General features: G+C 47.0%; 1 protein-coding gene across 1 annotated transcript in view; it reads right to left on the minus strand.

Annotated features, from left to right (window-relative positions):
• CABLES1 (Cdk5 and Abl enzyme substrate 1) overlaps window positions 1–22,408 on the minus strand; it is a 99,844-nt gene that overhangs the window by 34,459 nt on the left and 42,977 nt on the right. The window contains exons 2-3 of the mRNA XM_061130913.1: window positions 19,841–19,912; window positions 12,691–12,783 (exon numbers count right to left, since the gene is read on the minus strand). Coding sequence (XP_060986896.1) covers window positions 12,691–12,783; window positions 19,841–19,912 — 165 coding nt within the window. The remainder of the gene's footprint in view (window positions 1–12,690; window positions 12,784–19,840; window positions 19,913–22,408) is intronic.

A 22,408-nucleotide genomic window follows, 5' to 3' on the forward strand; every position in this document is an offset into this window, starting at 1 on the left:
CTGTTCTGCTTGCAAAAATGCAACCTTAGGGCAGCAGAAGTACGCTGCCACTCCTCATTTCAGTGTTAACACAGTGAGACCCCAGGGAGGGTCTCTAAGGAACACATGTGCATGAATCCATTTTCTGGTGGGAGGGGCTGGCTGAGGGCAGCCCGGGGTGAGTCCAGGGTGCCCTATGCTGGGTGAACAGTCCTGCCACATTTAAACCATCAATTTCTACTTTGCAGTGAGCAATGCAAAAGCAACAGTGCCAGAAACCGTGAGCAGGAAAGACACTTAGATGCCATTGTGATCATCAGGGCTTTTCATATGCTGGCGGCGTGTTAGGTTCTGAGAATAAATTGAGGGAACAATTACATAATCAGTCTTAGCCTCCATTCCTGCTAAAAAGATACTACTGGAAACAGTTCTACATGACGCTCTTATGCAATCAAAGGCACTTAAAAAAAAAAAAAATTTAAAAAAACCAAAAACCTCCCCAAAGTACTTATCTTGGCATCTGAGAATAATTTTTGCCAAAGAGGACTGCTGATGAAAAAACGGAGAAACAGTGGGAGAGATTAAAAACCAACATTCTTCAGCATGATGGTAACACACATCAGATATGGAGCTTACTGAGTTTGATTATCTTTTCCTTCAATAATCACTATCAGGGAATAAAGCAGTAGTACTCAAGGTTTGGGTATTTTGACCTTGTTTTAAAACTATGATATTCAATTGCCTACATGCCCAGAATTAAGTCAGGTTCCCTGGCATGGGGTTTCCCTGGTGGCTTAGATGGTAAAGAATCTGCCTGCAATGCAAGAGACCCAGGTTCAATCCCTGGGTCAAGAAGATCCTCTGGAGAACAGAATGGCAACCCACTCTAGTATTCTTGTCTGGAGAATCCCATGGACAGAGGATCTTCGTGGGTTACAGTCCACAGGGTCGCAAAGAGTCCGACATGACTGAGCGACTAACACTTTGATACTTTTCCTGGCAAGGCAGGTTCCCAGGCCCTTTGTTTTCTGGCTCTTTCTGCCTCTCTGGTCTCAACACACACAATATTTTCCCCTGCACTTTATCACTCATCCATGATAGAAGCACTTGCAGTACACTCACTGTTCTTTTCATAAGATCCCTGGAGGGGACGTTTTTTTTTGGTCAAGCAGCATGCATGTGGGTGGGATCTTAGTTCCCCAACCAGGGATTGAACCTGTGCCCTCTGCACTGGAAGTACTGAGTCTTAACCACTGGTCTGTCAGGGAAGTCCCACCTTCATCTTTTAAAAAATCCCTGCTGTTTCATATCTCCATCCTTTGCATGCTATTTCTTCTGACTGTTGTATCTTACTAAGTACTCTGGGCGAACTCCTATTTAGTCTTCAAAACCCAGTTCACAAGTAACCTTCCCAGGAAGAATTTCCTCCCCTTTCACTGAGTTACTCTTTCCCTTTATGGTGCAGCCTCCACTCTTGCTTTTATTTCCAGGAACATCCTGATCGCAAAGTGCTGCTAAACATTTGCTGCCCGCTTCTTCTCCATACATGACAGTTGCTCCGGAAACACAGCCTGGGCAAGGCGGTTACTTCAGAGCAGCCCCTGAGTACCCATCACTGGGAAGGCAGGACCAAATCTCCAACCTCAGCCTCAAATACCAGCTCTATCATCTTTCTGCGACCTCAGGCAGCTCACTCATTCTATAGTTTCCTCATCCAAAACCATGGCACAAAAATCAGTAGCCATCTCATTGGAATGGTGTAAAGAGTAAATGAGTTCCCATATTGTAAAGCCTATAGAACAGGGCCAGACAAGTAACACGAGCTCAATAAATACTCACTATTTTTACCAGGAGCTGCCTTCTTGGGTTGAGGTAAGTTTTCTCAACAGTCTGCGGATTCAGACCCTAAAATAATACAGGCCTGCTAAAGGCAAAAGGTTGAGAAAGGACAGCTGAAGGCCAACACACGCAGCCTCACAAAGGTGAACAGGGACACAGAGGTCCGTCTCTCCTCTCTCCAGGGAGATGTTTCTCATCAGATATCACAGACTCAAACCCTAGCTTCAGCTCCGAGAACAGAGCCGAGAAAGCTTACTCAGGCAGACTGAATGCACACCTATCAAGTGTCAATTAGGTGCCTGCATGCTGAGTCGCTCAGTCATGTCTGACTCTTTGCGACCCCATGGACTGTAGCTCACCAGGCTCCTCTGTCCATGGGATTCTCCAGGCAAGAATACTGGAGTGGGTTTGCTGTGCCCTCCTCCAGGGGATCTTCCTGGTTCAGGGGTTGAACCTGCATATCCTGCATCGGCAAGCGGATTCTTTACCACTAGTGCCACCTGGAAAGCCTGTCAATTAGGTGGTGGTGATTTAGTCGCTAAGTCGTGTCCCACTCTTATGACCCCATAGACTGTAGCCTGCCAGGCTCCTCTGTCTATGGGCATTCTCCAGGCAAGAATACTGGAGTGGGTTGCCATTTCCTTCTCCAGGGGGTCTTCCCGACCCAAGAATCAAACCTGGGTCTCCTGCACTGCAGGCAGATTCTCTACTGACTGAGCTACGAGGGAAGTCAATTAGGTATCAGATCCTAAATGTTTTAACTGATGAGGAATGAATGAGTCAGTGACAGAACCAATGCACTAGCTGGTGTGACTGGGGATTTGAACCATGCACTTTAACATCCCGGGCCTCAATGCCTTGCTCTTCTCTAAGACTTACTAGAAAAATCTGCTCCTGTGGGTTTGACCAGGCACCCATGGATGCTTTCATCAAAGATGTTCTAGGGCAGCTTTCCAGACTGGCCCTCAGGTCACCAGGAGGAGTGTGGGGTGGGGCCAGAGGGTGAGCGATCACAACAGCCCTGATCACAATCGCACAGGAGGAGCAGGAGCCCCAGGCGGCTCCTGCTCCCACTCCCCTCAGCCTGGGCCCCTTTCTAGATGGAAGGATAGGGGTTCTCCACACACAGCCCCACCGCCAGCGGGGGCAGGCACCCAGGCAGGGGGAAAGCCCGAGTCCCTTGTGACCCTTCCACATACGGAGGAAAGCATGTGTTGCACAAACTCAACAGGCTTAGTCAGTGGTCCCGCACTTCCTTCATTACTCACTACTGATGTGGCCTTTCTTCCCACACACAGAGACTGCTTGGACATTTTTTGAAAATTCATTTGTAATTGAAGGATAACAGCTTTACCACGTTGTGTTGGTTTCTGCCAAACATCAGCATGAATCAGCCACAGGTATACGCATGTCCCTGATGTGTCCATCTGAGGCGAAGAACTGATGCATTTGAAAAGACCCTGATGCTGGGAAAGATTGAAGGTGGGAGGAGAAGCAGACAACAGAGGATGGTTGGATAGCATCACTGACTGGATGGACATGAGTTTGAGTAAGCTCCGGGAGTTGGTGATGGACAGGGAAGCCTGGGGGCTGCAGTCCATGGGTTCCCAAAGAGTCAAACACAACTGAGCGACTGAACTGAACACATGTCCCCTCCCCCTTGAACCTCCCTCCCACCTCCACTGCATCCCAACCCTCCAGGTCATCACAAAGCACCGGGCTGAGCTCCCTGCACCACACAGCAGCTTCCCACTAGCTAGTTATTTTATACATGGAAGCTACTCTCTCAATTCGTCCCATCCTCTCCTTACCCTGCAGTGTCCATAGGTCTGTTCTCTATGTCTGCATCTCTATTCCTGCCCTGCAAATAAGTCCATCAGTACCATTTTTCTAGAATTTTTGGACATTTTTAATAGAATAAGAAAATGTGCTTAGTCACTCAGTCATGCCTGACTCTTTGCAACCCCGTGGACTGCAGCCTGCCAGGCTTCTCTGTCCATGGGATTCACTAGGCAAGAATACTGGAGTGGGTTGCCATGCCCTCCTCCAGGGGATCTTCCCAAACCAAGAATCGAACCCAGTCTCCTGCAGATTCTTTACTGTCTCAACAACCAGGGAAGCCTGAACAAGAAAATCAGAGACTATAAATGTAAACCTTCTTTCCAAAGTTTCAACTGGGATGTGCCCATAGCTAAATGGTACATTAATTCAATCTCACACTACTGCTGTGTGATCCTCACCTCGAGGTGCAGGAGAGGCTGGCAGTATGGATCCCATTAAAAAAAAAAAACTGTTATTCTAATACCCTGGTCTAGTCTAGCTCCTAAAAGGTGATTGTTTCACATCAATTACAGGAGGGTTGGTCCTCCTCTGGTTGGCCATTCTTGAGCAGCTGGAGGAGGGCAGGAAGGAAGGAAAGAAAGAAGACAACATCTTGGGGCACCTTCTTTCCATTCTTGGGTCCAATTACCCCTAGATGGCCACTCTTGGCAGGGACCAGAGGAGGAATCCAGAGTAGAGACCTGCACGGCACCCTGCAACAGCTCAGCAACTCTTCACGCCCTGGAGAGCTGAAAGGAGCAGGTAGAGCTCCCAAGAACACATCCTACGTGTTTCCCAAAACATCTTTGGAGTCAAGGCGGGACTTGAGGTCTTTGCCAGAGCACACAAGTATCAACAAGTGGCCAGCTCTTGACAGTTTCTTGCTCTAGTGACTTCAAATGGCACGGGTCTCAAGATGGGTCCCATGTGACCAACTGCTGTATCTAGAACCTGGAGGGCTCACGTGAATTTGCAGCTTTGTTCTTTACAAGCATCAGGGCAATGTCCATCATAACTGAGATGCTCACAAAGAAAGTCAGATTTGTTTGCCTCCTTTGAGTGCATTTGTGAAAAAATTAAATCACATGCCAGTTGTCTGGAATGATGTTAAGACAGCCAAACTCCATTTCCAACTGGCTTTGGAAATTCACCATGTTTTCCCCTCCACCGCTACAGTTATCTTCTTTTGGGCCCAAATGTCATGCAAGAAGCCCACAGAATTTTCCATCTGTAACATATAACACTTGGGAGTCAGGATGACCAAAAAGCATTACACAAAAGATTAGGACTTCAAAAGAGGGATTAACTTCGGGGAGATGGGTCTTTAAGGAATTAAAGATCACATTTCCATACAAACATCTGCTGGAGGGGAAAAAAAATAGCAAGCGGAAAAGTTCCCCAGGGCTGCAGCTCATGCGGGCAGAGTTCCCTCTGGACAAACCATGTTTTCTGAGCCCTTAGGAAACATTGCGTGTGCTCGGCTGCTGGGACACCGTCTGATCTTCTTCTTCTTTATGTAGCTCTATTTCCGGGCTTAGGAAAGTGTTTCTGGTATGAGGGAATTTACAGCTTCAGACCACAAAGCTTCCAAAGGCATGTTTTGCCTGTGAGATGCAGGAGCCCTCACAAACAGCATGGAGATGCATCAGGGTCACCACAGCTGATCCAGGACTGTAGACCACTTTCGCTGCATCTGCTTTCAAAGTGTCTGACCAGGCAACATCTAACTCCACCCAAGATCCTTAAGTGTTCTCTCGTATGCCAAAAACTGGCTTCTTGTTCTATTTCCAGCCCCCTGGGGAGTCTCTGTTGGCTGTGAGAAGTTTTGATCTCTTCCAGGTGGAATATTCCATGATAGCAATGGTATTCACTTAAGGACATTAAAAACAGGCAACCAACTTTGGAAGTTTAAAGCAAAGAAAATAACGTTCGCAAGAGCAGTGGGTGAGCACAGTGATACATGAACACAGCCTGGGGCGCCCACTGCCCAGGGGTCCATGGTGGGTACTGGACACCGTGTAGAAGCACATGCTCAAATTTTGTATTTCACTCTCTACAGGCCAAGGAAGCAACAGAGAACACACTTAAAAATGCTGGTGTTGTGGACTGAACTGCGTTCCCCCAAAAGACATATTCAGGTCTTAATCCCTGCGGCTGTGGCTTTATTTGGAAAAGGTCTCTGCAGACGTGATCAGTTGGTATGAGGTCATACTGGATTGCACTTCTCGGGTAATGTCAGTGGTAAAGAATCCGCCCACCAGTGTAGGAGATTGCAAGAGATTCGGGTTAGAACCCTGGTTGGGAAGATCCCCTGGGGGAGGAAATGGCAACCCATCTGGCTTCTTGCTGAGAAATCCTATGACAGTGGAGCCTGGTGGGCTTCAGTCCATGGTGTTGCAGAGTCAGACACTACTGATGGATTGAGCAGACACACAAGGCTGAGAGGAGGAGCAGAAGACCCAGTGGAGGAACAAAATGTGCAGTGAAACTCTCTTCACTGACTTCCCTTGCTTGCTGCACCATGGTCTCCAACTCCCCGCTATAAATCACTTTAACCAATGACCACGGCACGCCCAAAGCTCAGGCTGGTAGGCTGCTCTCTAGAGCACTGTGTGAACAGTGATAGCGTGAGGTCAATGTCACCCCTCACTCTGCTCAGGAGCCTCAACGCACAGAAGGACCTGGCATCACACACCTGTGGAATGGCTGATTGCCAACGTGCCTGAAATGAAATCCGAGGTATTTAAACCATTTAAGTTAGGACTTCCCTAGTGGTCCAGTGGTTAAGGCTCTGAGCTTCCAAGGCAGGGGAAATAGGTTTGATCCCTGATCAGGGAACTAAGATCTCACATACTTGTGTGGCCAAAAGTGAAAACTATGTACGTCATTTTGTGAGTATTTTTGCCCACTGTTTACTGACCTCTTCCCCTTAACCAAGCAGTTACTGTGAATAATTTAGCAGAGCTGGACCTGGGGCTCGGGGGGGCCTGGGGCAGTTACGATGGCGATGGTGACTGAGCCGTGGCTGGGTGAGCACCCCCAGGGCTGGGAATGCAGTGAGGAGAGGGGATGGGAGAAAGGAAGTGACAGAGCCCCTGAGACTGCAGCGAGACTAAGGGAGCGTGTGAGTTCGCTGAGGCTGCTGTAACAAGCAGCCCGTGTGCCCTGCTCCTTGGCTGTGGCTGAAATCAATCATCTCATGGCTGTGGAGACCAAGGCTCCCCTGAGGGCAGGATCCGTCCCAACTTCTGAGAGCTCCTTGTCTTAGGGCAGCAGGACAGGAGCCCTCACAAGGCCGCGTGTGCACGTGTGTCCCCAAGGGTCCCCCTTTAATAAGGACACCAGTCATTAGATGAAGGGCCCACCTTCCCCCAGCACAATCTCTTCTTAACTCATTACATCTGCCACGACTCTACTTCCAAATAAGGTCGAATTCTGAGGTACAGAGGGTTGGGGTTCAGCATAAGAATTTTGGGGGGAGAATGATAGGAGGAAGGCCAGCTGAGTGCGGTGGTACAGAAGTCCCCTCTGGGGCCCTCTCATCCTTGCCCTTCCAGGACAGCACTGGCATCCAAATCCTGGGCGTGGTTTGGGCCTCCCACCAGCCCTAATGATGGTTTCCCTTTCAGACGGCCGGGTACCACTGGTGGAGACCAAGGTCTGGTCTCTCCCAGGTTCCCAGGCCCTCTCATCAAGCAATGTTGAGACAGAATTACCAAGAGAAGACCCTTTCCAACCCCTTACACTTTTTTTTTTTTTTTTTCTGTGACTTACTTTATTTCCTATAAATCAAACTGGTTAGAAAGAAGCAACAAGCATTCTCAGGCTGAGCACTTTTCAGCAAGGTATTAATACATCTGCTCAGGAGAACCATGGTTGCTTACATTTGAAAATCATTTTCTCAAAAGCCTCAGGCAGAGTCACAGAAAAAGCCAGCATACCTGCTGTGCTTCTTAAAGAGGTATGGATAGGGACTTCCCTGGCGGTCCAGTGGTTAAGACTCTTGGGCTTCCAATGGAGGGGGCATGGGTTCGATCCCTGGTCAGGAAACTAAGAGCCCACATGCTTCAAGGCATGGCCAGAAAACAAAACAAAACACTTAATTAATGAAACAAACAAACAAGAAATATGGATAATAAGACTGTAATAAACCCTGCATGCAGTGCTGAGCCAGTGCCAGCCCCAGCTGGTCCCTGGTGGCTATGGTCCGGCTCCTCCTTCCTCCGGTGGCTCAGAGAACCAGGGAAGAAGCAGAGGAAAATCAATGGATCAGTTTGAGAGCAGCTCTGGGAGACACTTTGGTGGCAGAAGAGGCTGGGCCCAGGAAATCTCAGTGAGGTCTGGAGGTTACTAAAGGCTTCCTCAGGGCTTCCCTGGTGGCTCAGTGGTAAAGAATCTGCCTGCAATGCAGGAGACCTGGGTTCGATCCCTGGGTCAGGAAGATCCCCTGGGGAGGGCATGGCAACCCACTCCAGTATTCTTGCCTGGAGAATCCCATGGACAGAGGAGCCTCGAGGGCTACAGTCCATTGGGTTGCAAAGAGTCAGACACAACTGAGTGACTAACCCTTGCTTCCACTTCCTTCAAGTCTATCCACTCAATGTCCTTTAGGTCTGAGGTTTTGCTGACAATTGGTTATAAACACAGATGACGACACTGATAAAGATGCTTCTCTTCCAGCCTACTGCTGCCGGGGGATGGAGGGGCCTAGTCTTTTAATAAAAAACAAAAGTTTTGGGAGGAGAAAAGCGTGCTAGGGAAGAAGCAGACATTTCACGGAGTCTCACAAAAGATGCCATGCATCTATCGAATCAGAAGGCTTTGTTTCAGGGAGAAAAGGCGATGATGACATATTTCTGCTTTCTAGAAGGCCCGTTCAGAGCTGGTGACTAGCTGTTTTGTTTTTTGAAATGTGCTACTTCCTCCAACACATCTTTCAAACTAAACGAAGCTGACAGATCGGAACTGATGAGATGACAAACAAGGTTTTAATTTAGTTATTACCCATTCGCCTAGTTTCCTCCACAATTTTCAGTATAAAATGAGAAGTGACAACTTGACTTCACTTACTGCACTTTTTTTTTTTTAACATCTTACTTTACAAAGCAGATGAAAGGTGTTGGAATCTTTCATATTTTCGTTTTTCCTACTGAGTTCGCACTTTAGAGAGACTACCCTCTGGCACACATCTCTGTCCACTATCTCAAATCTTTTTAAGTCTCTTGAAAATTTCTGTCAACGGATGAGACAGACCAGTCCATGCACTGCAAAAAAGTATTTCTTTGCCTGTGCGGAAGGCAATGATTCCCACGGCAGACCCAGGAAGGAAGCACTTCCAGTGCATGTGGCAGCCATCGACTGTGTTCAAGGCAGACATTCAAAAACCAGATGACTTCAAAAGGATGTGAAATAATGTTTGGGGGAGGGTGATGCCCACTTGAAGCCATGGCTCTTGTCTCCCATGGCTCTCAAACATTTTGAGTCCTGAGACTGGAAGCACCAGAGGAGAGGTCCTGTCCTAACAGGACCATGAGGGTCACTGGACAGGAACGTGTCTTTGGCCGGTGGCTGGTCATCAGTCTTCATGCTCACCTTCCATTCCGATGACCCAGCTCCACCTGGCCAGCAGTCAGCTCCCTGTTGGCACCCACTGGCCTCATAATGTTTGTCATTTTCAAGGGTGTCTCCTCCTGGAGGGCCAAGTTCTGTCTTCACTTCCAGTTAACGTCCTCATGCAGATGACAGTGGACACTGACTGGCTCTTCTCTACTAACTAAGCGGCAGCTCCCAGTCCCCACTGACCATCCTCAGAATGTTCAAGGGTCCCCTCCAGACACCAGGACACAAGGCCCTGGACTCCTTTCTACCACAACAAATAGTTTGCTCACACATGTGTGAACAGTTTTTTTGAAGACTTCATGTCATTGCTGGAGAAGGACATGCCAACCCACTCCAGAATTCTTGTCCGGAAAGTCCCATGGACAGAGGAGCCTGGTGGGCTACAGCTCATGGGGTTGCAGGGCTGGGTACAGCTGAGCACGCATGCGCTGTGCAGACGTGGGATCTTAGTTTCCCAGGCAGGGATCGAACCCTTGTCTTTTGCATTGGAAGCATGGAGTCTTAATCACTGGACCCTCGGGCAAGTCTCCCTTTGAGTTCTTTAATGACCATCTCCAGGCTTCTCAGCAAAGCCTCCTTCCTCCCAACATGGTAGGAACTTGAGTCGAGGGCCTTCAACACTGGGCTGCAAGAAGCAGTACGTGTGGTGTTGTGTGTGTGCCCTGCACGGCTGAGGTGGGGGATCAGAGACCCCCCCACCCCAGCCATCTTCCAGTCCCTGTCTCCTTAGAGCACACCCAGGCCCCCTGGTACCCAGCACCGCTGCCCTGAGCTCAGCCCTGCCCCCAGCCGCCTTCAGCAGGACGTGATCTGCCTGCTGCCCGGCTGTGGTGGGGACCTCTCTTCGCCCTTCTCAAAAGGCTGGGTCTTCTCCTCCCACTCATCAGCTCTTGACCACAATTTCCTTCTGTCACCTCTGAAATTCTAGGCTCTTCCTGGTGTCCTCCTGAGTTCTTCCTTTCATCTATCTAAGAATGGTCCATCCCTACTAAAGGATGCATCTCCAGCCCTTTCATCTTCGCTGGCACATAAAAAGCAGTTCTCACCTGGACAGGTAGGACTGGCTGTCATCACAGCCTGTAGCCAGTGCTGAGGGCTCGATTTTCTGCCCGAAATTCCAGTTCTTAGATCTTCAGATGAGCTAAAAGTCTTTCCTGGTTCTGTCTGAAAATTCCCCAGTGAGACTACCAGCAACTGCATGCTTTCTGGGCTATTTCTGTTGTTCCTGGGTCAAAAGTGTGCCAGGAAAGGCATCTTCCAAATACACTAGACACTGGTGATCCCATTAGTCCAAATCTTTTAACTACATCCCTTCATTGCTTCCCCGGTGGCTCAGACAGTAAAGAATCTGCCTGCAGTGCCGCAGACCCAGGTTCGATCCTTGGGTTGGGAAGACCCCTTGGAGAAGGGAATGGCTACCCACTCCAATATTCTTGCTTAGAGAATTCCATGACAGAGGAGCCTGGCGGGCTACAGTCCATGGGGTTGCAAAGAGTCAGACACAACTGAGCAACTGATACAACACTCACTGCAAACCATGCCAGGTGATTATCTGACTCTGTATCCTCAACAGCATTGAAAAGTGGGGAATACTATTAATTTGGCCCACTTTTTGGCTTTGTCATTGATTTTATTTTATTTTATTTTTTAATTTTATTTAGGAACTCATGGTTTTATATGTTTGTTTATGGTTCAAGAGATTATGAACAAAAACACCAACATAAATTAATGATGAGTAATTTATACTAAAAATGGTACAAGTAAGGTTCGGATTCAGTAAGTAAAAGACACAACAGAAAAGAAAAACACGGTGGTTAAATGCATAAGGCACAGTAATTGTGACGGTGAGAGTCAGGGTGAGAGAAAGAAACCCAGAGTGTATTCTATTTCACAGATGACAGTTGGGTTCATTTTAACTAAAAGCTTTGTACTTAAAATAGGAATACATACTGACTACTTAAAAATTATTTGACGGGAGAATTCAATCGTGCCATTCTGAAATTGTTGAATAGCTATAAAATTATGTTCTCTATTCAAGAGAGGTTTAAAAACTTCAAGAAAAGAAGTCTTTACAAACTGTAATTGTTAGTGTTAGTTATTCAGGTTGTACAGTGTATTTTACACTAAATTATAGTGATGCTGGGCCTTAATCATGCCATGAGTCTAAGCTTTTAGCAATTTTCATTTGTTATAGATTAGAAAAAATTAGTGGGGCCCATATGAGCTTCTGAATATCAGGAGATTAAATGAAATGGTCTTGTGGCAGGAACTCCACTCTGGGACGTGTCTCTAGCTACGATCTAGGTCACAGATCAGAGAGGAGGAGCCACCCCCAGGGAACAGAGCTTCAGGGATCCCAAGGGGTCTTAGAGCCCTATTCCCAGCACTACCGTGAGGCTACCATTAATGAGCTTCACCATTCAATCATAATCAATGCTGGCAACAAGGATTCATGTCCACTTGTCACCAGGACAGTTTTAATACCAAGATCATATTGCAAATTCTTTCGATTGCAAGGAGATCAAACCGGTCAATCCTAAAGGAAACCAACCCTGAATATTCATTGGAAGGACTGATGCTGAAACTGAAGTTTCAATACTCTGGCCACCTGATGCAAAGAGCTGACTCATTAGAAAAGGGCCTGATGCTAGGAAAGATTGAAGGCAGGAGTAGAAGGGGATGACAGAGGATATGACAGTTGGATGGCATCACTAACTCAATGGACGTGAGTTTGAGGAACCTCCGGGAAACGTTAAAGGACAGGGAAACCCAGAGTGCTACAGTCCCTGGGGTCGCAAAGAGTCGGACACGACTGAACAACAACATATACATATTAACCATAATTTTCATTTAATAGCGCTTTCCCAAAGAGCAACTCTTTGCTGGAGAAACATATGCTCCCAGACGTCAGCTGGCCCAGGGGTCTGAACTGGCGCCCGGGACGAATCTGCTGGCAAAATCAGGATCCTCCTCTCTTAATGAACATCATCAGAGAGAGAGAGCCAAACCTGACTTTAGGCCCAAGATCTAGCAGGATGTTTACTGACCAGAGCACAGAGCCCTGGTGAAAGTAGAAAACAAAACCCAACAAAGCAGAAAAAGAAATGCCGACAAACCCTCGCAAAAAAAAACTCAACTGTTTTTCTTTTCAAAGTTTCCTAATAAAAATATATTTCAGTACTATTGAAAATTCAGTTTTAGTCTAAAAAAACCAAGCCTTGGGTTACCATTAGAGAGCAGCATTTTCTACAGACTTCTTTGCATGATTCTGGTGGGAGAGGGGTGGAAAGAATGGTCTGTTTGGGAAGGTTACATGACATCATGTTCATTTTTACAGTGGGCTTCACTCCGTGAGGTTTGGCCATGCAAAGCATCCCCCCTTTTCTTCCCTACGGGACCAGCCCCCTCCCAAAGCTTCTGTTAGTACGGTACCTGCCATTCCTGGTATCATGCTGCCGCATATTCTTGATAAAATGAATCTTCTTAAAGTTCTTTGGTCTGGGCGAACCTGAGAGAGTCCGACATCTGAAAAATAGAGCCATTTCAAAAACACAGTCAGTTGGTCTCGGATAGCTGAGACATTTCCACACAAAGATAGGAAGGAAAGACCAGACAAATGGTTTGAGTCACCCCAAGGATAATGAGGACCTTGCGGCTGGAAGCGAGGAAGCTTAAAAAAACAAACAAATAAAAAAAAACCACCCAACAGACAGACAACTTCCTTGATAATACTGATAAGAATTTATATGGCTCTGAAGAGCCAGCTAATGAAAACTATTGTCCTCAATTGCAATAACATAACCTACATGGATTCCAAAGATATTATTCATTCCTGTCATCTTAAAAAAGAATCTTCCCGTATCAACACGGGTATCGGGAATGGAAAACTGCAAATTCAACAAATTCAGAGGCAGGAAAAAACACTGGCAAATTCAGTTTAAAAACAACCCTGAATCATTTTTCTTCTATAGCAGGACTCTGGCTTGAATCACCTGGACTATTGCCTCAACACTCAGCTTGGCTATGCTTGGAAGTCACAGCTTTACTTTGAATGAGAATCAGAGACCTGGCTAGTGGCTGTTTGTTTTTGTTTTTTTAGATAAATTTTAAATAAATATTTGTTGAACAAATTGACTTGGATTCTAATTAATTTTCCTTAGAATATATGACATGTGCGTGCACTTCAGGAATAAGAGAACAGAAAGGTTTTATTTGTGTATATTTTTTCAAAGTTACCTGGCAAAACTCTAAGACACATAACTGCAACAACAGCTAGGATAAAAAGCAAAATCCCAACAAATGAAAATCTGAAGTTTGGACTTGTCTTGAGAAAGGGAGCAACGTCCTGTCCTCTCTAGCTGGATTTTTGCTGCCAAAATTTTTTGTTTACTTAAACCTTTCTGACCATGGACCCCGAAGGCTGGTTTCTGGGATCACGTCAGATGTGGGTCCCAAGAAGTGGTGCCCAGGTTCTCAAAGCCACGTGAATGTCTGAGCTGGGCTGTAACCTGAGTTCAGTCAATTCTGAACCTGGAGGCTTCAGGTAAGAGAGCAGCAAGGTGACCCAAGGAGGAGGTAAAGCTGAGGGCAGTGGGGTGTGAGGGCCCTTTGTGGGGCAGAGGATTAAGGAATGTTCAGAGTCACACACCTGCCCCTCAGCTCTGATCTCTACTCTCCCCCAGGGGCCTGAGGGGGCTTCTCAAGTGGCACTAATGGTAAAGAACCCTCCTGTCAATACAGGAGACATTAAGAGACGTGGGTTCGATCCCTGGGTTGGGAAGATCCCCTGGAGAAGGGAATGGCTACCCACTCCAGTATTCTTGCCTGGAGAATTCCAGGGACAGAGGAGCCTGGTGGGCTACAGCCCAGGGGGTCGCAAAGAGTCGGACACGACAGAAGCAACATAGCACGCATGCAGGCAGGGGCCTGAAGGGAAATTAGGGGATGGCCCCGGTCTAGACCTCAGGGTGTACATTCCCCTGAAACCCCCTTATCCTCCCTCCAGTAAGGGCCAGTCTTCCTAGAAGCCCCTTCTTAGGGAGCACTGAAAATTATTTATTTTTTCCTCATAGAAACAGCACCTTAAAATAGAATTTATCTTGAAAAAAATACAGTGAAGTGAATGAGTGGTCAAAGCAATGACATGGTAGCAGGTATCTGGTGACTTTCATTAGGAAAGGGGGTTTCCTGGGCATTGGGTCTAGAGGCAGGAAGACCCCTGCCATTCATGTCCACGTCACCGGAGTGAAGTGTCCACAGCTCATGGCCACACCTCGAGTGGCCCTGCCAGCATCCACTCCAGCTCACTACCAATCCTAGTGACCTATCAGTAGTAATATTCCCTGGAGCTCTTGTGAGAATTACATGTGAAGATTTCTGTCAGAGCTTCATACACTGTCAAGTGACATGTTCGAATACACAAGTTCATGTCCAAATATATGTGTGTGTATGATAGTCATTCAGTTGTGTCTGACTCTTTGGAATCCCCATGAACTGTAGCCCACCAGGCTCTTCTGTCCATGGAAATCTCCAGGCAAAATACTGGAGTGGGTAGCCATTCCCTTCTCTAGAGGATCTTCCCAACCCAGGGCTTGAACCCGGGTCTTTGCAATTGAAGGTGAACTCCTTATAGTCTCAGCAATCAGGGAAACCCACTCTGTGGGACCCTGTGGACTATAGCCTGTCAGGCTCCTCTGTCCACAGAATTCTCTAGCCAAGACTACTCGAGTGGGTAACCATTCCCTGCTCCAGGGGATCTTCTTGGCCCAGGGATTGAACCCAGGTCTCCTGCATTGTAGGTGGATTCTTTACTGTCTGAGCTACCAGGGAAGGCCCATATGTACACACATGTAAATATTCACATACACATTTCAAGTGTTGTGATTATTATTAAAACTTTTAACTATAAAGGGTGCATATTTTGTTACTATTTGCTTCCTATATTCTTAAAACTGCAGCCCTGGGACTGCCCTGGTGGTCCAGTGATTAAGGCTCTGAGCTTCCAATGCATGAGGTGTGGGGGATCTGATCCCCGCTTGGGGAACTAAGATCCCACCTGCTGTGTGATGTGGCCAAAAAAGTATTAAAAAAAAAAAAAGAAAAGAAAAAAGAAAACCTGCAGCCTTGGTTAAGGGTCCTGATTTCTTGGTTTTAAATAGATTCTTGTAAAGACAGGCAGTGCCCTGACTGAGGGCATTCTATAGATGCTTCCTGTGGACCTCAGGACGGGTTTGAATCAGGAAAGACACTCACGTCCCCCTCCCCACTCTGAGCTTCCAAACCCAGATCCAGCCTTCCTGGGGTCCAAGGAGCTACAGCCTCACTCTGCCTTCTTGAGGCTGCACTCAGAAGCAGACCCAACACCTTGAAGGGTCTCAGTTCTATCCCCAGAATGACTGTTAGAGTCTGCAGGCCACTTAAGGTCCACCACTGTCTCTCTAACGCATGGCAGAAAGTTCTAGCAATATGTAGTCACTGGAGAGAGGAGGATCCTTGAAGGCATAAATGTGTGCTTCCACTGGTTTCTGGACAGGAGTTCAGGAGCATCCTTACATGCTTACCTTGTGCCCCTCCTCAACTGCCCCCAACCAAATGCAGAGTTTCCAGGCCCCCAGGTCTAGATGAGGGCAGTGGGCTAAGAGCTGGACTGTGACGACACCCTCCTATGACTCCGAGCTGCTCCCAGTCTCCATGCCTGCAGAAAGAGGTGCTATTACCCTCTTTCAGCCTTCAGCTGGAGCCAGAAGTTGGCAAAAGGGCACAGGTGTGTGTCGGCACTGGTAATTACTGAATGGTACAGCAGACGGCACCCCTCAACCCAGACAGGCTGGAGACCAGGGCCGGGGGTGATGGCTGCCACACCTGCGGTAGCCGAACAAAGGTTTTTCTGGACACCTAACAGACAGCCTAGGTTCTTATTTCTGGGAGACCAGGTAACCACCAGACAATGTGGAAAACCCCAATCTAAAGGCTCTCACGGTTAAGGCTCAAGTCTTGGAGTTCAAGGTGGATACGAGAAACTAACTTGTGATGTGCAAGAGAAAAGCAGAACTTTTAAAAAGATAACTGCTTGCCAAGTCGCTTCAGTTGTGTCCGACTCTTTGTGACCCTATGGACTGTAGCCCTCCAGGCTCCTCTGTCCATGGGATTCTCCAGGCAAGAATATTGGAGTAGGGTGCCATTTCCTACTCCAGGGGAGCTTCCCAACCCAGGGATCGAAACTGCGTTTTTGTATTGGCAGGTGGGTTCTTTACCATTAGCTCCACCTGGGAAAGGCCCCAAAAGATAACTGAAGAGGTGCTTTATTTCTATATTAGCATACAATTCTAACTGCAAAGGGCTTCCCTGGTGGCTCAGCGGTAAAGAATTTGCCTGCCAATGCGGATTAGATCCCTGGGTCAGGAAAATCCCTCTGGAGAAGAAAATGGCAACCTGCTCCAGTATTCTTGCCCGGGAAATTCCGTGGACACGTCGAAGGAGCCTGGCTCACTGCAGTCCATGGGATCACAAAAGAGCTGGACACTTGAGTGACTACACAACAACAATGCTACTGATCTAGCCCTTGGATCAGCAAGCTGTTTGATGTCTTGTGTGTGTGTGTTTTTAAAGCATTCAGCTATCACCACCCCCGACCTAAGAAACACTTTAAGAGAACTGTGGCGTTGGCAACAATTGCCAAGGAAACCGGAAGACTGAGCACTCAGGTTAAAGCAGGTTAAGCACGGAAGAAACTAATTTCAAAACCACCTGCATTAATGTGTAAATACCCATTTAAAACCATACATTTTAAGTGACACAAAATTAAATTAGGATGGAATTAAATTAAAAACTAATTTAATGAAAGATTAGCTCTTTCTTGTTAGCACTGATTACAGGATACACCTAATTATGCAAAAGATTTTTAATAGATGCCTTGGAGCAGTTTGTTCTGAGTGCTGACTTTAAAAGCAAGTTGGGCTAATAGCCTTCCGCCCCCGCAGTTCCCAAAACACTTTGGCGTCATTACTGGTACTTTCATTTCACAGAATGGAAAGGCTGGTAAGGACCTCAGAGATCAGTCAGTTTGTTCCTTCCATTTTACAGGTGGGAAAATGGAGGCCTCTGCATAAGTAAATGAATTTCCAAAGCCATGCAGGCAGTTAGTATAAGAATGGGGCCAAAAATTCAAATCCCCTGACTCCCAAACTGTTGCCCCTTTTGTGATTTTTATTTCTTAGGAACAAGTTTCTAAGTACATATCAGAATTTTTTTATCAAAGTGTAGTTGATTTACAATTTTGTGTTAGTTTCTGGTATATGGCAAAGTAATTCACATATATATCTGTGTGTGTGTATTTATTCTTTTCCATTATGGCTTATTACGGAATACTGACTACAGTTTCCTGTGCTACAATAGGATCTTGTTGACTTTGTACATAGTTGTTTGTATCTGCTAATCCCAAATTCTTAATTTATCCCTACCCTACCCACTTTGGGGCTTCCTTGCTGGCTCGGTGGTAAAGAATCTGCCTGCCAATGGGTTCAATCCTTGGGTCAGGAAGATCCCCTGGAGCTTGAAATGGCAACCCACTCTAGCATTCTTGCCTGGGAAATCCCATGGACAGAGGAGCCTGGCAGCTAAAGTCAAAAGAGTTGGACATGACTTGGCATGTCCAACAACAAGACAACCTCCTTCAATAACCATGAGTCTGATTTCTCTATCTGTTTCAATGGTAAACATCATAAATTTTTTAATTAAAGAAAGTCCACTAGGGAAAATCTAGACTTCTTAAACTGCCCAACTCCCTTGATTTTGACTTATTTTTTAAACTTTTTATTTACACAAGATTTGTAGGAAATTAAGTACAGCACTCTGTAAGTAGAGGCTGGATGAATTTACAGTTAAGGCAAATCAGCCATTTCATTCTTACCTGAGCGTTTGTGCCATCACAGACCTGAGAGCCAGAGGACAGAGGACCAGCCTGGGCGATGCTGAGAGAGGGTATCTGACCAGGAACAGCGTCCGGCTCCTCCTCTGCCCCCTCTTTACCAGAGGAATCCCAGAGGAGGTGACATTTAGAGCCTGAGATTTTTTTTTTTTAACCTGGTTGCCTTGGTCACAGCTACCACATTGCTCGAATGACTGTGCTCCCTGCAGCCTCTCCAAACTCCAGGGTCTTTGCAGTTCTGTTCGCTGATTGGCATCAATTGTGCTCATATGCCGAAGCCACTCGGTGCCACCTGAGGACGTTTCTCCCCCACATTCACTGATTGACTTGGGCCACTTAATAGAGACGGACATAAGAACACTTGCCCCTGGGCCATGTGGATCACAGCCACACGCCATCAGCCTAACGTGGTCCCAGAAATTATGAACATTTTCTTTTTTTCAATATTTATTTTATTTACTATTTGTTTGGCAGTGCCAGGTCTTGGTTGTGTAATCAAACCTGGGCCCCCCTGCATCAGGAGCATGGAGTCTTAGCCAAAGAACCATGAGGGAAGTCCCTCGGATGTTTTCAAAAAGCCCTCAAAAGTGGAAATCGGACTGTGTGGCCCTGACTTTCTCTTTAGAATGATGTCGGTGACGAGACTCACAGTCACGGATGCTTTGGAGCAGGTCCCAGGCCTGTCTATGCTCCATGCTTTATGCAGGTGGTCCATGGACATGACCTGTGGCCTGGGAATGAGGCTCTGTGCAGGGAAGGGGCTGGCTCCAGGGGGAGACCCTCCCTCCATCTCAGCACCCTCCAGGCTCAAAGGGAGGAGCCGGGGACTTCTGAGTCCTGGCTAGAGGTCAAAGCAGGACGGGTGAAAATGTGGGTTCCCGGAGGAGCTGTGTGAGGGCGTGAGAGCACACGCCCCCTCACAGCCTGCCAGCATCCCCGTAAATCCGCAGCATCCCATCCAACTCGCCCCCCACCCAGGCCCCCTGTGCTGACCCCGTCTTCCCTCAGCCGCTCCTCCACCGGCCAGCCCAGTTGGGGCTGCAGTGAGGACTGAGGGGGACATGGTGTGGTCCCCTGCACTCCAGGAGGGCCAGGGGGACCCAGCACAGATGAGAGGAAGGAGAGCTGGCAGTCAGAAGCCAGGCACAGCTCCGCAACTGCTGTCACCCCCGCCCCCTACCCCCGCCAAAAAAAAAGATGCCTTGAAAGCACTTTTCTAATCTGGAGGGAGTAACGGAAGGCTTTCAGCCCTGAGGGAGCACTCACAGCTGTCTTAACCTTGTCCCCAGCACCTGACCGTGGAGGAGCGTAGCCCCCCCTGTTAACCAAGTCTGAGACTGCAATGCCTGTGTCCCCTCTGGGAAAGCCAGAGCAGGGATGCATTCTTCTCCATCAAGCAACAATTTTCAAAAAGAAAAGGGTCACAGCACCCGAATTCACATGCAGACTGGGCTATTCTGGTACATGGTTGGGATTTCACAGTGTTCTCCTTCTAATATTCCAAAGGGTTGGGGTTTCCAACTGAGTCTGGGGATCAGATTGTCATTTTTAGAATTTAATTCTGTAAATTAAGAACTGGAAAAGAAGAGCAAACTTTGGCCTCCTTCTTGTATTGCAGGCCATCCACATCCACATAAATGCAACCAGAAAACTGACCTCCGTAGAGGGGCGTTCTCCTCAATGTCTTCCAGGGTCTCCAAGGATGATCGCTGGGAGATGAGGCGACGTCTGCAGAGAGAGGGAAAAAAAATCTAGGTGTTAAAATTGCGTCATGAAATGAATCAGGAATTTCCGTAAAGCTAAAACTGTTCTAAAAAATAAAGTCCGTTAAAAAAAAAAATCAGACAAAAGGTGTCTTTAAGAGGCTGTCATATTCCCAGACTATACTCTGAATGCCAAGCCCATCTTGCCTTGCTGAATCCTGATGTTCTCCCTGGGAAGAAACAAGACGTGATGGAGACGTTTTATGCTGCCAAATAACAAAACCAGACAAGGTGCCTCTTATTGCATGTAAGTTTGGTACTCTGTGTGTGTGTGTTCAGTCGCTAAGTCGTGTCCCACTCTTTTGAGACCCCATGGACTGTAGCCCGCCAGGCTTTTCTGTCCATGGGATTCTCCAGGCAAGAATACTGGAGTGGGTTGCCATTTCCTCCTCCAGAAGATCTTCCTGACTCAGGGATCAAACTCACATCTCCTGCATTGGCAGGCGGATTCTTTACCACTGAGCCACCTGGGAAGCCCATTGGTACTGCGTGCACATTTTCTAAAGCATTAGATGTGTTTTTACTATTAAAATACTATTAAATATTGAAATATCAGTGATCTGAACCAGCTTTAGCTGATAAATATTAAATTTTAAAACCACACTAAATAAAATATCAAAATCATTAGGAGGCAATAAATAAAACTTATGGTCTCAGGGACTTCCCTGGTGGTCGAGTAGGTAAGACTCCATGCTGCCAATGCAGGGGACTCAGGTTCCATCCCTGTTTGGGAAGCTAAGATCCCACATGCATTGTGGCACAGCCAAAAGATGAAAAACAAACAAAACTTATGGTCTCTGGATGGCCATGATTTCAAAAGCAACTAGAAACACAGACGACATCATTCCCCTGGGAGAATTTCTCAGCGACCATCAAGAAAATGTATCAGGACGTAACTAGGCAAAATACAAATGCTTTCTAGATGCTGAAGAACTGAAAACCACCTGCCCAAACCTCCTTGATTTTCTTTTGACCAACGGAAATAAGAATGGGTCCTAGATAACTCAGAATATCCGACACAGGGACCAGGTTGGGTGACGGTTGGCAATTTCACAGTAAATCCACTTGAACAAAGACCATCACTTCATAGTACAACAGGAGATTTGGCTGATGGTGGGGGGTGGTTGTGATCAGAAAAAAATCTGATTCAGTCTTTACCTTAGAAAGGACTAAAATTAGAAGGATAAGTCTATTTTGTATCACTTGACAACATTTAGGTTAAGAACATGCAATTATAACCAAGGCCTAATTTCTCATAAAGAAAAAAATGAAATGCTTTTTGCTTTGTTCTGTGTGTATTGTTCCTGACCAACCATGTGGCTACCTTTTTGTTTCATGTTTTATTTTTAATAAGACAATCAGAAAGGTCATTTTTGCAAACCGTTTGAGGGTTTCATCGATTTTCTCAGAGCCTGTCTTCATCTTTTAAAAAAATATTTACTTATTTATTTGGCTATGTCGGGTCTTAGTTGCAGCATATGGGATCTCTGATCTTTGAGGCGGCATTCAGGATCTAGTTCCCTGACCAGGGGTTGAACCCGGGCTCCCTGTATTGGGAGTGTGGAGTCTTAGCCACTGGACCACCAGGCAAGTCCCATCTTCATATTTTGACATCAAGTCCTTTCTAAAACATTCAGCACGTTCTCCCTGCTTTTCTCTCCAATGACCCTTGTCTGTCCACATGTGCGAACTAGAAGCACTCCGACATCACCTTCAGTGTCTTCATGACATGATGACCTTTTGTAAGATATGCAGTTTTACTCCGCAGTTAACTTACACTGAATTTCCATTTCTCTAATGTTGCCAGATTTCCAACAGTCAGCCAGACTGGAGGCAATGGCCTTGGGGAGACGCTGGTCTTAACTGAGGGGCTGGGGAACTGATTTTATAGGTGGGGATTTGAAAGGGAGCCAATTCTTGAGCAAGCAGAACCTCTCTATGCTCCATGGGTCCGGGGACTCAGCTCACCAGGACCCCTGTGACCCTCTGGTTGAAGGAAGGGTCCACTTCATCCACTGAGGTGCTGTTCCTCCGGGTGCCAGGTCTGGCTGGAATGTAGTCACAGGCTGGGATGGGGGCCTAGTTAGTCCACTCCCATCCACCAGAGCTCTCAGATAGGCGTTGCCCCGCTCCCCACCCAAGGGACGGTGTCATGCTACAAGCAGCATGTGTGCTGGGGCAGACAGACTCAGATTTCAATCCTGGAGTCTGGAAGCTTTGGGACCTTAGAAAACTTCTTAATCCTTGAGCCTCAGTCTCCTCAACTATGAAATGGGGAGATGAGAAAAACTAAGAAAGAGAGAGACATAAAGTCCTCAGTACAGAACAATTCATGACCAGGAGCTCCTGGGTTTTCATTATCACTCCAGTTCCTGCCACTGGGGCTGCACCCTGACCCATCACCCTCCCCACTCAGTTGACTGGGGTCAGCTTGGCTCTCTTAGCTCTGGCAGCTCCTCCA

The sequence above is a fragment of the Dama dama genome, chromosome 27 (genome assembly GCF_033118175.1).
Source record: "Dama dama isolate Ldn47 chromosome 27, ASM3311817v1, whole genome shotgun sequence".
NCBI classification, from domain to species: domain Eukaryota; kingdom Metazoa; phylum Chordata; class Mammalia; order Artiodactyla; family Cervidae; genus Dama; species Dama dama.